Source organism: Notothenia coriiceps, unplaced genomic scaffold (assembly GCF_000735185.1).
Source record: "Notothenia coriiceps isolate Sejong01 unplaced genomic scaffold, NC01 NC01_scaffold00012568, whole genome shotgun sequence".
Classification (NCBI taxonomy): Eukaryota; Metazoa; Chordata; class Actinopteri; order Perciformes; family Nototheniidae; genus Notothenia; species Notothenia coriiceps.
The window spans coordinates 1401646-1416905 of NW_011345269.1; the positions used below are offsets into that span (position 1 = coordinate 1401646).

A 15260-nucleotide genomic window follows, 5' to 3' on the forward strand; every position below is an offset into this window, starting at 1 on the left:
GTTAGCAAACTGTAGGCGTGTAAGCTATGACAAAGTACATAAGGCAAGGCAAGTTTATTTATAGAGCACCTTTCAACACAAGGCAATTCAAAGTGCTTTACAAAAATGAAAGACATTCAGAAGATGGCATTTAAAAACAAAGATAATGAAATAAACATTAAAAGGGCACCACGGCAGGGCAGGAGGTGAACTGGGACCTCTCCGAGGCCGTTTCTCAATGTCGCCTGTTGCTGGCGAGTCATTGAAGTACTGGACGCGCAATGAGGGCACGAGATACACTTGTGCGTGCACGAGATGGAAGGCTGACAGACAGGGCGGGCCGGTTAAACGGATTGGTTGTAGTTTTTACAGTATTACGGATTCCATAGATGACATTTTTTTATGGATTTTTTGTCAAAGCACTTAAGATATTCATTGCTATCGGGATGTTGAGAGCATTCCATGGAATATAACAAAAAGTATATCTCGAGCCGGTTTCTGAAATGTACCTACCCCACCTTTAATATGTAATATATTGTGGTGATTGACATTATTCACCCACGGAACTATGGGTTGGGGTATTGTTCCGCACGGACATAGTGAGTTGACTCAACTCACTATGTCCGTGCGGAACAATACCCCAACCCATAGTTCCGTGGGTGAATAATGTCAATCACCACAATATATTACATATTAAAGGTGGGGTAGNAAAATTAGATATATTTCATTTATTATGTCCATTCTAGATGAAGATCTACCCGATCGTATACTCGATAATGCTGAAAAGCTGTAAGATGCAATTACACTATTATGTATTTCTTTCTCCTCTATCCATTTCAATGACAGTACCAATGCCAACCACTGTGTGGTGTATACTGACACATGGTCTGTTACCCTTTTCTTGATATGTGTATTACTCACTGGGATGTATACTGCTGCCCCTGCACGCCCTGTCTCTGGATCTTTGGAACCATCTGTAAATATGATTGTTGAGTCTGAGTGATATCTTGCAAAATAATTCTGGACTATGCGCTCTACCTACTTCCGGTACGCATTTCAAAAATAAAGCTCGTAAATCCAGTAAAAGCATTTAATTGAAGGTAATATAAAGAGAAAGGTGATGAAAGCACACACAGTACTGATATTAAACTGCTTAAAACATTAAGAAGTGTATGGTTACGCAGCTTTAAATCAGTGAAATCATTGTAGAAGAAGATATTAAATATGAATATATTACATATTAAAGGTGGGGTAGGTACATTTCAGAAACCGGCTCGAGATATACTTTTTGTTATATTCCATGGAATGNAGCAGGGCTGCGTTGCGTGCATGGCTTCCTTCTGCAGGTAACGGGGAGACGCCACTGGCGGCGGTCTCGTTCAGGATCCGAAAATACAATTTAAATATTTTGCACACTTATTCCACTTATTGCTAGTTACGGTGCCGCGTGCCAATGCTGGCACGCGTGCCAGGGGTTGCCGACCCCTGGACTAGTCACAGCGTATACTTCAGCGGAATATCAAAACAAAGGCCCGGGGTGCAAAACGCATCAATGAAAGCGACCCTCTACCACACAAAACAACACCTGTAAATAACCCTATTTGTGTTCTTTGAAATTGAAAAGGATATTGCATTGTGTTTGTTACTTTCGTTGCAGTTGTATGTCTTAAGTGTAATTTGGCATGCTTTTATTTTGAATGCGAGTTAATGCTGTTGACAGGAAGTTGTTTTTGCTATGGAAACAAGAAAAGTTTCACAGCAGGCGGAACTTGTCATAAAGTCCGCGATAATACTGTAACACCCCCCCATTTAGAGGGAAGATATGATTGGTCAATTGTACTGTCATTTGACATTACTCTCTCATTCAACTCTCCGAATTCATAGCTGGACCGCCTGGACGTCCAACAGCTCCTCTGTTCACAGTAACTCGTAGAGACGAGCTTCTTTCATTTAACCCTTCACATTCCAACAGAAACTGAATAGGCAGATTCAAAGGATTTATTTCTTTGGAAATGTTATTTTAAATACAATTAAATCAAGTTATTTTGGTAAAACTAATGAAAAATATAACTAAAAAAATAACTAAAAAAATATATTAAAAAAAATATTAAAAAAAATATTATTTTTTTTAATGTTTTTAAATATTATTTTGTAGAATATNAGGGACAAAGGCTTGAGTTATTTTCCTTGCCTCAGTGTAACATGAACCGAAAAGGTAATTTACAATTCAGGCGCCTGTCCCGTGGTTCTTAGCCCGACATCGCGATACAATTGATACAGGTCCAAACGCCTGAATGCAATGCCGCAAATAGATTAAACTTATGCAACTTAGTCACTCATGATGTGTTTTTGACGATTTGGTCCGTTCTGCTAGTTACAGTATGTACAGTAGAAAAAAAAACAAGTTTTGCCCGTCACTGTTGCTGGAAACCAACTTGCTATATTCCTTTCCAGATAAGAGTTTCAAGCGCAAAATATTGTATCCATTCAAATAGAAATTCCCAAACGAGCAAAGAGTTGAAGGTATTCCTTCACTTCAAGTGGTCTCTTAATTATCTGTATCGTATCTATTAATTATCAGTCTTCTCTCTGAGTTTTGTTTAATTAATATTTTTTATTAATTGAATTTCTTGAGCTCGGTTAGTTTCTATATTAAGTACTTATAACTGACAATATATCTTAAATCATTTTTATATACTTATTTTATTTATATGTCCAATTTGTATTAGACATTTTACTTGAACTTCTAATGTTTTTTTCATTTTCTCTTTATTTGCAGACTTAATTGAACCTCTTTCTAATTTCATTTGACTATAGCTTCTTCTAATTATAGAGATCTTTGTCTAAATGAGTTGCTCTCTAGAGAGTGAAACACTATTCATATATGAATCCTCTCAAAGGTCTTTGGTGCTTAGGAGCATTGCGATGAATCTTTCAGTTCATTTAAAAACCCAACCCTCCTCCTTAAAGCATCTGTTCATTCGGGTTAGCAATACTTGAGGATTACATTTCTTACAGGTTACATTTCAAGCACCTTTTAATATCACTATTTCCCTCAGAAGACACGTCTATGCTTCATCATGTTCCACATTGAGCTTACTAGAGGTTAATAGAGGCATAATAGCCTGTTTTGGATAAGCTACGGTTAAAAGGGGTTGTAGTGCATTTGCTTACATGCAGTGAAATGGAGACGTCTCTGAGACAGAAGAAGCCAAGGACCATATTCAGGATTGCCAAAAATATACCTATGAATAATTAAGAGCCTAAATACAACCACTTTGGCATTTGCACATTACAATGATCTGCCGTTAAACAACAAAGTTGGACAATCCCTAAATGCACTTTAGGTTTAAATAGAGCTGTTTGTCTTCCTTGAGCATTTTTACTGACTTCTCTTTGCCTTAAATCACAGTATTTCTCATGCTATTCTTTTCCTCTTTCAGGGCGGATGGAAAATTACCCACCTGCATTGTGACGGGGCTCCCGATCCAGGAGTACCAGTTCTGGATGTGCACTGTGTGTAAACACTGCGCTAAAGGGCAGGAGATCACCAAGTATAACTGCTGCCCCCTGTGTCACAGTGCTACAGCGTGAAGCTCCAACTCAGGAGAGAAATGTGTTTTATGTTACATCTTTTATAATCCACTCAGATGTGTTTCTTCTATCTTAAATTATGTAAAATACTTAAATGAACAAACCTACATTGTTTACTTTTTTATACGAAAGTACTGCACATTCACATTCACACAACTCAAAATGTTCCTTGGATTTCATTTTGCTCACCTTTTTTACGTCATGTTGCGTTCTTGATCAACGTACATGATGATGTAAAGGTTGTAACGCAAAGGACAAACACTTTCAAACCAGTGAAACTAACTAGTCCAATTGGAAACTAGTTAAGAACACTAGTTTCACTACTTTAAGTGGGATATGCCCTTCATTCTTCAGAGGTCAGTATGGTAGACAATGAGCACATGGTTTAAAAGGAAAAGCAATTTGCCAGTGTGCAAGTTTTTAATCTTACATTGCTTTTTTTGAGACTAAAATGTTTTCCTGAATTCAAATGTTTTTTTTTAAAGATTTGACCCGGACATTGATTGCATGGTAATTATAAGGGATGCTCTGATTTATTGACCTATATTCTCCTTGTTGACGGCCATCAGCCTATCGGCAAAGAAGGTGACATTCAGCGATGGCAGTGGCCGATTTGTATCTGTTGTCTTGCATCAATTTTGTCCTGGCTGTGACGCAAAAGGGCAACAGGTGTTTAGGTTTCACAACAATAATTGCTTTTTTGCACTATGTAAGTACTGAACATATCTTCTCATTCAGCAAGTAGTTGTATAGCAGGCTAAACGGGCTGTGTAGCAATGCTTTTTTAGAAATAGTAAAAAAAGTATATTTTTCATATGGAAGAAGGTACAAAAAAGGTTGTTTCAGAATGAATTTCAAAATAGTTCTAAAGGTCCGATTTACTTTAAAACAGTCCAATTATGATTTCTTAGCCTGAAGATTAATTGTTTTAACTAGCACAAAAGGGGTAAAAACGTCTACATACGCCAAATGTTCTTAAAATCAGAGAAAATTACTGCATTTGATGTAAAACCATAGCTCCATCAGTGTGAACTGCACTGAAATGGCTCTTTCTGTTAGGTATCATGATGTCAGGGACCCATGGTGACCTTCCTCTGATACAATCTCCTTCTGCCATCTACTGTCAGCAAACGGCATTAGTGAGTAGCAGGCCGAGACTTCATAAAGCAGTACTTGTTTAAGGTTGAATTATTCTCATCTGACTCCGTCCTCTGTTCAACTAAATGTAAGATGATTTCCTTTATTTGGAGTGCCTCGCAGAAGGGGATCTTATTGCTGACATACAGTATAATAATGTAATAAATACTCAATCTTGTGTGGGCCCCAATGATTTTTTAAATGACACGTTGCGTTACTGTTTTATCCCTAGCATTTGAAATGTTACGACAAATGTTTTATGGGGGGGTTTCTTATTAGTTTGAGCAATTTTCTTACATTGTACAACTTTTATATGTATTTTACATATTCAAATGAATTATCTGACAAATGGTGAAGGCCATGAAGACGTGCTAACAAAAGTGCAAACACGTGCTAAACAGTGCTAAAAAAGTTCTTAACCGTGCACAAGTGATCCATTGACTCTTAGTATTACTCTGTGGGGATTGTTTCTTTTGCACATAAGATTTGCAAAAATCGAATGTACTGCCTCGGATGTTAACTAATAGTTTTATATTTATTTTACAAAAAAGTGTCACATTTTTTAAGACAAAATGTCACAGCACAGCAAACCCCAAATGTCCTAGAAACTATTCACAACAAAATGAAAAAAAAAGAGGTAGCCCTCAAAGAATGAAGTGAGCACTCGGCCAAAATAATCATAAAATATTAACAGTAATAAATGTGGCACACCTTAAATGAGCAGACGCGCCCTGGATTCCGGTAGTACATGACAGATTAAAGTTTAAAGTAGTGTAAAACAGCCTGATAGTGAGGAATAATGTGCCAGCTGTGATCGATGTCCCGTTTCCGCTCTGCGCTGTACTCTCCACCACAACACGGCGGAGAACAACACGGTCACACCAGACTCCAAGTGAAGCAGCCGCAGGACAGCATCAGAACTCATGACAGGTGAGATGCTGTTATATTTCCTCCAGTTTTAAGTTTGTGCAGAGATGTTAAACACTTTAAATAACTCCCTTGTTTAACCGTTGACATTATTTGTATTTACTTGTGCTGCACAAGTAAATACAAATAATGTCAACGCACAAAATGATCAAAAAACGGTGCACAAGTTGTGCACCGTTTTTTGATCATTTTGTGCGTAAAATCCAATTTCCTTGAATTTCTTTCTAATTTTCCTAGAAACTACTTTTAATGCTGCAGAAATGCCAAATCTGACCTTGGTTTGCCATCTCACTGTAATTTGAAGCTATCGTTCGTAACACAATACAAAAGTGATAATGGCTTCAGGGCTGCAAGCAGGAATGACAGCTGGTATTGATGACTGTTGACGGATACCAAATTGACGTTATGTAAGATGTTGACGTATGTTCAAATATGGTCAACTAGTGTATTCTGGGCCATTGGTAGAGAAAAAAAAACATATAATTGAACTCACCAATTGTTATGTTAAGTTATACACTGTGCATTTTTACACAAGTTCTAAAGTTGAATAAATGTTGATCATTGCTTGCAAAAAAGTTCCTTATAAAGTAATGCTGCTTAAGTGTAACTAGTGTATTTAATTTTTTGGAAACTTTTAATCTTTTGTAACTCGAATGCTAAGTGATGTTTAACCTTCCATTACAGGGTGCAACAGAAACCCAGATGCAACTTGATGCTTGACGCTCTGCTGTAATACATCAATGTGATCAAATGACATCGAAGAAAGTGTAAGGTTCTCTAGTTACACTGTCTTTGTCTGCCGGCAGCTAAGCCCCTGAGATTGTCACCGAGAATCTTGGTCAGGATGTACGGACGAATCCTTCATCCGCACAGCCCCGATGATTGCTTTATTAATGTCAATGTTGGTGGTTTCAAACAGCGAATGGAGCACGGCGTTCTGAATCGATTCCCACAGACACGTTTGGGTCGCCTCCTGTGTTGCAGCTCCAAAGAAGCAGTCCTGGAGCTCTGCGATGACTTCACTCCCTCGGAAATGGAGTACTACTTTGACCGCAATCCACGTTTCTTCTGCTACGTTATCAACTTTTACCTCACAGGCAAAATCCATCTGGTGGAAGGGTTGTGCGTGGTGTCGTTCGTCCAAGAGATTGAGTATTGGGGCATCAAGGAGCGCCACCTGGACTACTGCTGCAGCAACAAATTCTATGAACTGATGCAGCTTGCTGAAGATAAGAGCTGGGATCAGAGAAGTGATGAGTTGCAAAGTTCAGGCTCATCTATCGAGGAGCTGTCAGTTTTGAAGGATGACATAGAAATGTTTGAAGGCTCCTGGTGTGCTGATGTTCGCAGGAATATCTGGATTCGACTTGAGGATCCAGCCTACTCTACTTCAGCCAAAGTGATGGCTGTAGCATCCCTGAGTGCGGTCATTGTCTCAATTGTTGCCATGTGCGTCCACAGCATGCCGGACTTCAATCAAGTGGATCACAATGAGAGGGAGATTGAAAACCCCATTCTGAATTTCTTTGAGAACCTCTGTGTTCTGTTCTTTTCTGGAGAGTTTCTTCTTCGTCTGGCTGTTGCACCGTCAGCCAGGAAGTTCTTGTGCAGCCCTCTCAATATCATCGACCTAATGTCAATTATGCCCTTCTATTTTACTTTAGCTTGTGATTTAATGGCTGATAGTGAGAACACAGACCTCGAGAATGTTGGAAAAGTGGTGCAGATCTTGAGGTTGATGCGAGTATTTCGCATCCTAAAACTGGCTCGCCACTCATCGGGCCTTCGCTCTCTCGGCGCTACACTGCGAAACAGCTCCAGTGAAGTAGGGCAGCTGGTGCTTTTCTTGTCTGTGGGCATTTCAATGTTTTCTGCTCTCATTTACTATGTGGAGAATGAATCTCAAGAGTCAGAGCTGCAGACTATGCCTATTGGCTGGTGGTGGGCCACCATTAGCATGACTACAGTGGGCTACGGGGACACTTTCCCTGTTACACCAGCTGGGAAGCTGGTAGGATCCGTGTGCATCCTCTGTGGGCTGCTGATCGTGGCTCTGCCCATTACCAACATCTTCAATAAATTCTCCAAGTTCTATGAGAGGCAAAAACTGATAGAAGCTAAAGCTGAACCCTCTACAGCAAGTACAGGAGTGTTACCAAGCAGTGAGTCTTAAGTTGGGTCTGTGGCACTCAGTCAGGGGTCCGTTAATACGTTTGGCCAAGGAAAAGAGATTAGCAGAGGGATTTTAACTGTGATAAATGGCTTAGAATTCAAAGGTCAAGCAAGTGTTTTTCTTGTGTAGTGGCAAATATCTTCATGGACTAAGGACGTTTTTGACATTTTGGGATTTTTGCTTAATCATTTTCTTGTTTTCAGTTAAATAAAAAGAGTGAACATTTGAACTTCCCAACCATGTAAAGTAAATAAGAGATTACATTTTTTATTAGGCCAACCCGGGAGATTACATCACACTAGTTCCCTCCCTGAAAAAACATTGGAATTTTCCATTGGATTTTTGCAATATCGTGAGCTCTCTAGTAAACAAAGTTAATGAAACGTACACGTGCTGTTCAGCCTGATAATCTACACAAATGACACCACAGTCACATGACATTGTGTCATTGCTTTTAAGCCTAATGTGAGCTATAGTGTTCAGTTTGCTAAGGTTTAAAAGCCATATTTAGCACTTGATAGCAAAAAAGGGTGAGAGGGGGGGTTATTTATTCAAGGTATTTCTATTCTACAGAGCTTATTTCAGGCATCAAACCAAAAAGAAATTGACAGTCTCGTCAAAGGAACCAACTGATCTGGAAAAATGTAACTGGCACCACTAGCCTGTCACCCTATTTTAAGCCTAATAAGAGTAGAAACAGGTGAACATGGCTAAAGCTTTGTCCAAACGTAAGACATCCAACTACCAGCATATTTCTTGGCCAGCGGACACTCCAGGTAGTAACTGGCCCTTGCCAGGAAATAGTCTTCCACATTTCCCCTGTTAATTAGCACAGTAGTAGATCAGATTAATAAAATATATTAAGTTTAAACAAATAAACATGTCAGTTAGTAAACTTTATAGGTTAATGTGGCTAAATATTTTTGCCGGATGGTAGCTCCTGGCTGAGCTAAGCAAAGCTAACAGGGTGCTAGCTCCAGCTATGTACACAGTTATTGTCAGAAAGGGGAGTTGTATCAATTTAATCATCTGACATAGTCTTAGTCTGTTACAATTTGATAATGCATTTAATGGCTTTAAACTTTGCATTGCATTTGGGTTCAATTGTCCATACTCTCAAATAGTCTGTCACATTCTTGTATTTACTGCGAGTTTACAAAACTCTGATTGTGTGCGCACCAAAAAGTATGATGCAGCATTCTGTAGTTGTTCAAGTCCTTTGTCCATAAATGCCTGTCTCCATTTCAGTTCTCATCTGCTATTGGTCCATGTGTCTTATTCTTGTCTCTGTTGTATTTAGTTTTAATTGCATAATTGCATAATCCAACAAGAGGCTTCTCTTTTGCTGAGTCATCAGTGTAATTAGTCCTTAATCAATGTATACGTCAATAAAAATCCTTTCAAGTTGCTGAATTCACAATTCATCCCATGATGAGTATTGAAAAAAATAAAAAGGTCAATAAAGTTATGTGCTTGGGTTTGTATTTCTTCTGTGCAGCTGTTATATTTCACATTTTTGTTGAATGCATGGTGCTGTGGTCTGATGCGCTGCTTTTTGCCGCAGTTACCTTCATCGGCATTACATATGGATCTGTGTTTTATCTGATCCCTCTTCCACAGATAAGAATGTGTCAGTCAATAAAAACACACCAAATATAGAAGTTGCCCTCCACAGTGTCAAAACTTTAGAAACCTTCATCTCAATCCAACTGATCTTTAGTGAGATTATCTCTACTGCCCGTTAATGATTACAAAATGATAATGTTTTGCAGCTGTCAGAAAATAGTAGCTTCAGCCCTTTTGAAAACATCCTGTCAGCACTCAGGGGTATGTCACCTTTTAAGCCTGGGTACCTCCTCCTCCGTCCTTCTTTCAGGCACAAAGTCAAACAGTATTGCACTCAGATTTAGTTCATTGCTTCATTCTTTATAAGTGAACGTCACCGTCAGCAATATCCGTGGTCAAGGACAGCCAGGTGTCTTCTACACGGGAACATATAGAAAGTGTGCTGTTAGAAGCCTAGGGACCCCCCCCCCCCGCAATATTTCACTTACCCTTCCCTACCATGATTTTTAACCACTCTACGTTTTTTGTCAATTGCATATTCTAGCATGTAAAGAAATGTAGATTAAAAAGTAAAAAAATGGCAACAACAAATATGTAATAACTCAAAGTACATCTTGTTTCATCAAGGTCACAGTAGGCCTATAGTATTTTGAAAAACCTAATAGTCAAAGAAAGAAAGTGATAGTGTAGTCATATTATAGTATGGCATAAATGTCGATAAAAAAATCACAATAAATAAACCATTCAAAAGTCCTTAACGAACAAATCTTAACACAGTATGTCATGAAAAGTATTTGCATTATGTAATAGTTTGTTATTAGAAAATCCTTTTAAAGTATGTTAATACGACTCACGACAAAAATGTCACAGTATAGTATTCCCTAAATATATCATGGGAAAGACTTCAATAAGTGTTTGATGTTCTAAAAGTAAGATCCGACCAAAACATTGTGCGGCCTCAACCGGAACACTTGTTTTTACAGCAGTTTGCTGTTGTTTCAATATGTTTCATGATGATTAGCCTTTGTAGCCATTTAATGCTTTGCTAGTTTCACAGTGGCTTCACAAGACTCAAATCAATTTCATTTTAATTGCTTACTCAGCACAATCATATTCACTCACAATGAACAAATTGGTATAGAGATCTCATTGATTTATCCAAGTAGTCAATGATTGACACAGGAAAGAAGGGTAGAAGATCAATCTGTACGTCAGGTTACAGCTGTATGTAGCCTACTCAATAACACACAATACGGATCAGAGAAGCGTATATAGGCAGGGGTGTCCAAACTACGGCCTGGGGGCCAACTGCGTCCTCCTGTCCATTATGAAATGGCCCTCAGTTATTTCTAAAAGTATAATGGAATATGGCCCAAACGAGTATGCTTGACTTATATTGTAATTTTCTAAGAAATCTTAGTTGATCAAAAAACGCCCAATAACTTATTTGCATAACAAGCTTGAAATGTACCCTTCCTATTTCCCCTTATTATAAGCAATCTGAGGCTTCTATTTTAAGGGATGAGCTGAAAACACTTTTTGTAACAAAATGAAAATAATAAAACCCTGTTAATGGAAAGCTGTGATGTAAGCTGTTTTTTTCTTAAAGCATTTTCAATTATAAAGTTTGGACATCCCTGTGCCATAGGGTATGATATGGGGCTCGTATTATAGCATTTCATGTGATGAAGAAAAACTGATGAACTTACTGTGCAGTGCAGTTTATTAAATGTTCTCAGTTGTCTTTGCAAACTAAGAAGTCATTTTTTGTGATTTAAATAACACAATGTCTCTTTCAAACTCCCTGACTCAGCCGCAGCAGGCGGAAATATCCCAGAAAGCAGTGTTTCATTTCAGGCAAAGCTTCCACGCTAAGATTTCATTTATTGATGTCTCAGGGCCACCAGTCCACAAACGCATCATACTGTATAACCAATAATTACGCTGGCACATTGTGATATCCATCCGACTCAGAGGATATTCAGGTGGAGAAACACTCCCAGTTTTGTTTGTTGCAGGTCTGCCGTCCTGATAAAAGCCTACAGTAGGGGAGACCAGGGACAGTTGCAACACTTTTTGGGCTTTTCCCCAATAAGTAAAAAAACATTTACAATAGGATAGTCATTTTGCTATATTATACATTATCAATATGTCAGCTACTGAAACAATGTATTTAAGATGCTTTAATGAAATAAGTACAGGTTGGAAAATGTATTTTTTTTTTAAAAACTCAACTGTTACAACTGTCCTTGTGTACAGGGACAGTTGTAACACATGCCAGGCACGGTTGTAACATGTTAATAATGGTTACCTTTGTTCACACGACATGACAACAAATAGGGAAAGCTGTCAAATTCTAAGGCAACAAGATTTGAATGGGGTTTCACACATCCCCCAACAAACAATGAACAATGAACAGGATAACAGATAATACACACAGCATCATCCTCTGTGAAGGATTAAACTGTTCTCTGAGAGGTGCTTCTACCTTAATTATGTAGACCTACCTCCTTTGAGCTGAGACCATAATATAATAAGCTGCCTCCATCAGATAGTCTCTCAAAAGCATCTCCTGCTCTGTTGAGAACACCTTCTTTGGTGTCCAGTAGCCTACTCTTGGGGGTGTTTGTGGTCCCTGACGCTCCAACCTCAGCCTCTTTTTATGGAACCGGTACAGGGTGACACGGCATATATCCAGGGACTTTGCCACTTCCCTGAATGATTTGCCCTTCTCAACTTTATTTGAGGCACTCCCCTGTCTGTCTTCCTCTTTCTGACATTTGGCATACTGTAAACACACACACACACACACACACACACTTTAGGCTAAAGTGTGTGTGTGTGTGTGTGTGTGTGTTTACAGTATGCCAAATGTCAGAAAGAGGAAGACAGACAGGGGAGTGCCTCAAATAAAGTTGAGAAGGGNATACCTGGGCGGCCCGCCCAAGTAAAGTCAATGTGTGGGAAACCCTGCTATCTTACCAGTTCTTATGCAACTCGCATATACAGGACTGTCTCAGAAAATTAGAATATTGTGATAAAGTTCTTTATTTTCTGTAATGCAATTAAAAAAACAAAAATGTCATATTTAATTGCATTACAGAAAATAAAGAACTTTATCACAATATTCTAATTTTCTGAGACAGTCCTGTATATGCGAGTTGCATAAGNGAACATCCCCAAAAAATGGGAACATCCTCTAATAAGCTCACTAAACAAATATCAGTTCACAGAAATGTTATTTCATTTTTACAAGTGGCAAGTTTGTATTGAACAGGTTATTAAACAGTGGAATAAAACGATTTTAAACTATTGGAAAGCACCGAAAATGTCTGTGTATTGAGATTAACCATTAAGATGACATACACATGAAGTCATGAACACTAACCCAGACATTAGTTGTCTAACTTGAACCTAAGACACTTGTAGCCAGTCTCTGATGACTCACAATAAGAGGAATGTCAACACAGACACCTGTCAGCCCGCACTCTGCTGTTCCTCAGCGCCACTCCCCCTCCCTCCCGCTGAAATTATGAATGAAAAGTGTAGTAATCATAGATAACATGGCAGGGTCCTTGACAGTTTGTTTTCATCTGATTTCAAATAAACAAAGTCTTGGTTTTAAGAATATTAAACTTGTTTCGTCAAATTCAGATGATAAATACAACTTTGAAGCTTGTAAAGGCATAATTACAAGAGGCAACTTAACGTCACAGCAGNTGATATTTGTTTAGTGAGCTTATTAGAGGATGTTCCCATTTTTTGGGGATGTTCCCTTTGATTGTAAAATGTCAATGAAGATGTCAGACTTAGTATATTTGTTAATAATTACATACAACAACACATGGAATTTTTGTGTGTGTGTGTTCCAAGTGAATCTGCGGCCCCCTGGTGGCCAGTACATCAATTATGTGGCCCCCACCACCATCAAAGTTGCCCATCCCTGTCTAGCTTGTTTGTGATTGGAGATATTGAAGGTGTTACAACTTACAACCGACCCGTGTTGCAACTGTCCCTGGTCTCCCCTAGCCTATGTGTGGTGTAGGATGGAAAATCATAAGGGGTAGTAGTTTAATTTATTCTCAACATTACAACCTAATTTTCTGATAGATATTGGAATATTAAACTTGAAGGAATTATTTTCATTAATCTTCTAATATATATAGGCCTATATAATATGATACATATATAGGTCTTTTTTTGAATAATTCGACAGACTATATTATATCGTTTTTTCCCTCATATTTTTGATTTGGTGATCCCAAGAATGGCTGCTCACTGTCCCGATACATTTTTTTATTTTCTTGGGATAGTGATAAACCGAATTGCAGTTATTTCTGTTGCCCAATTCTCTGCGCCTCAAAGAGAAAAGTATGGCATATGGAAGCCCATTTCTGACACGAGGAAGAAAAAAAAAGTAAATAATGACATAACATCTTAAAAAAATGACTTTTTTTTACTAATGTCATGAATTAGCCTACAACCATTTTTTGACTTAGTATCTCACCTTGCCATTGCCAACCTCTTATTTTGAATTCCTTCGTATTTATAATGGACATTTGTGGAATGATCATCTTTTGATGCGTCGTCGGATGCTTGAATAATTGCAACAGCAAATCACTAGCTCAACGTTAGCTAGGATAGCAGTTGGTATCCAGCAACAGACATCACGTATCATCACGATAAAACATTCTGACAGATATAACCCAATATCTTCTTTCCGGCTCTAGCGCCATTTTGTCTATTGTTTTACAGCCCATCCATTTAGCTATGTAGGAAAAATGCCAACTATTAAGGTAAGAAAACATTGATACCGACACGTCTTTTAATCCTATGACAGTTGCTCAGTGGACATGAAGCCAAAATGGCTGACTTCAGAACAATAATATACTTTCTTACTATTTTTATATCTCATGTCATTATTTTGGGATTGTTTTTCAGTGACAGAAATGTGCTTACATACCGTTTAACTCAAGCACTAAATCATTTCATAAAATAGAACATTGGTCATAGTTCAGGAACAACACAATATAGCACCAAATCATAACTCTTTTATTAAAATCCATCTTCACATTTGATGTTATAACATCCCAGTACACACATTGTAACAGTGAACAGTTCCTTCAAAACAATTAAGCTCCATGTCAAATTCAGTGCCTTTAACTGGTCACTGTTATGTTCTGTTTCATAACAAATGAACCTTGCAACTTGAAAAAAAGAGTGAACAAAAGACACAAGGTAAGAACATTGATATCCAAAGCAGGAAGGAAGAACAGAACGTGTAAGAACACAACAGACGTTTAAAGAACAAGGCGGGACAAGAACTGTTATTGTGCGACATTCAGAGGAACTACTGTGCGATTCTTTAAAACTGTCGTTTTATTGAATAAAAGCAAATTGTCAATAAATCTACAATGATGCTTTTGAAAAATATTGACCACGCCCTAACTAACTGTTGAATATGGGGAGAAAACATTGGGGTGGGCATCTAGGCCAGGTCCTCTTCGCCTTCATCCTCAAACTCGCCCTCCTCCTCAGCGGTGGCGTCCTGGTACTGCTGGTACTCAGACACCAGGTCGTTCATGTTGCTCTCAGCCTCTGTGAACTCCATCTCATCCATGCCCTCGCCGGTGTACCTGAAACAAGGAAATGTTACTCGCATGCATTCACTATTATATTCACTCTTTCCTGACATTTATTTGTCCAAACGATTCTTCTTGAAATCCGTAAACCCTCCATCACTCACCAGTGGAGGAAGGCCTTGCGGCGGAACATGGCGGTGAACTGCTCTGAGATGCGCTTGAACAGCTCCTGAATGGCCGTGCTGTTGCCAATGAAGGTGGCAGCCATCTTGAGGCCACGGGGAGGGATGTCGCAGACGGCA

The 15260-nt window shown here is 38.6% G+C and overlaps 2 protein-coding genes across 2 annotated transcripts; one reads left to right on the top strand and one right to left on the bottom strand.

The window, feature by feature from the left end:
* Positions 1 to 5593: 5593 nt before the first annotated feature.
* Positions 5594 to 9248, top strand: LOC104947406 (potassium voltage-gated channel subfamily S member 3-like). Its single transcript, XM_010773403.1, has 2 exons — positions 5594 to 5640; positions 6322 to 9248. The coding sequence occupies exon 2, from the start codon at positions 6482 to 6484 to the stop codon at positions 7808 to 7810; it is 1329 nt and encodes a 442-aa protein (XP_010771705.1). The 5' UTR covers positions 5594 to 5640; positions 6322 to 6481; the 3' UTR covers positions 7811 to 9248.
* A 5159-nt stretch (positions 9249 to 14407) lies between these two features.
* Positions 14408 to 15260, bottom strand: LOC104947405 (tubulin beta-1 chain-like; the record flags this gene model as incomplete). Its single annotated transcript, XM_010773402.1, is given in 2 exon segments — positions 14408 to 15012; positions 15123 to 15260. Coding segments are annotated over 2 exon segments (286 nt in total), but the record flags the coding sequence as incomplete, so codon positions are not given.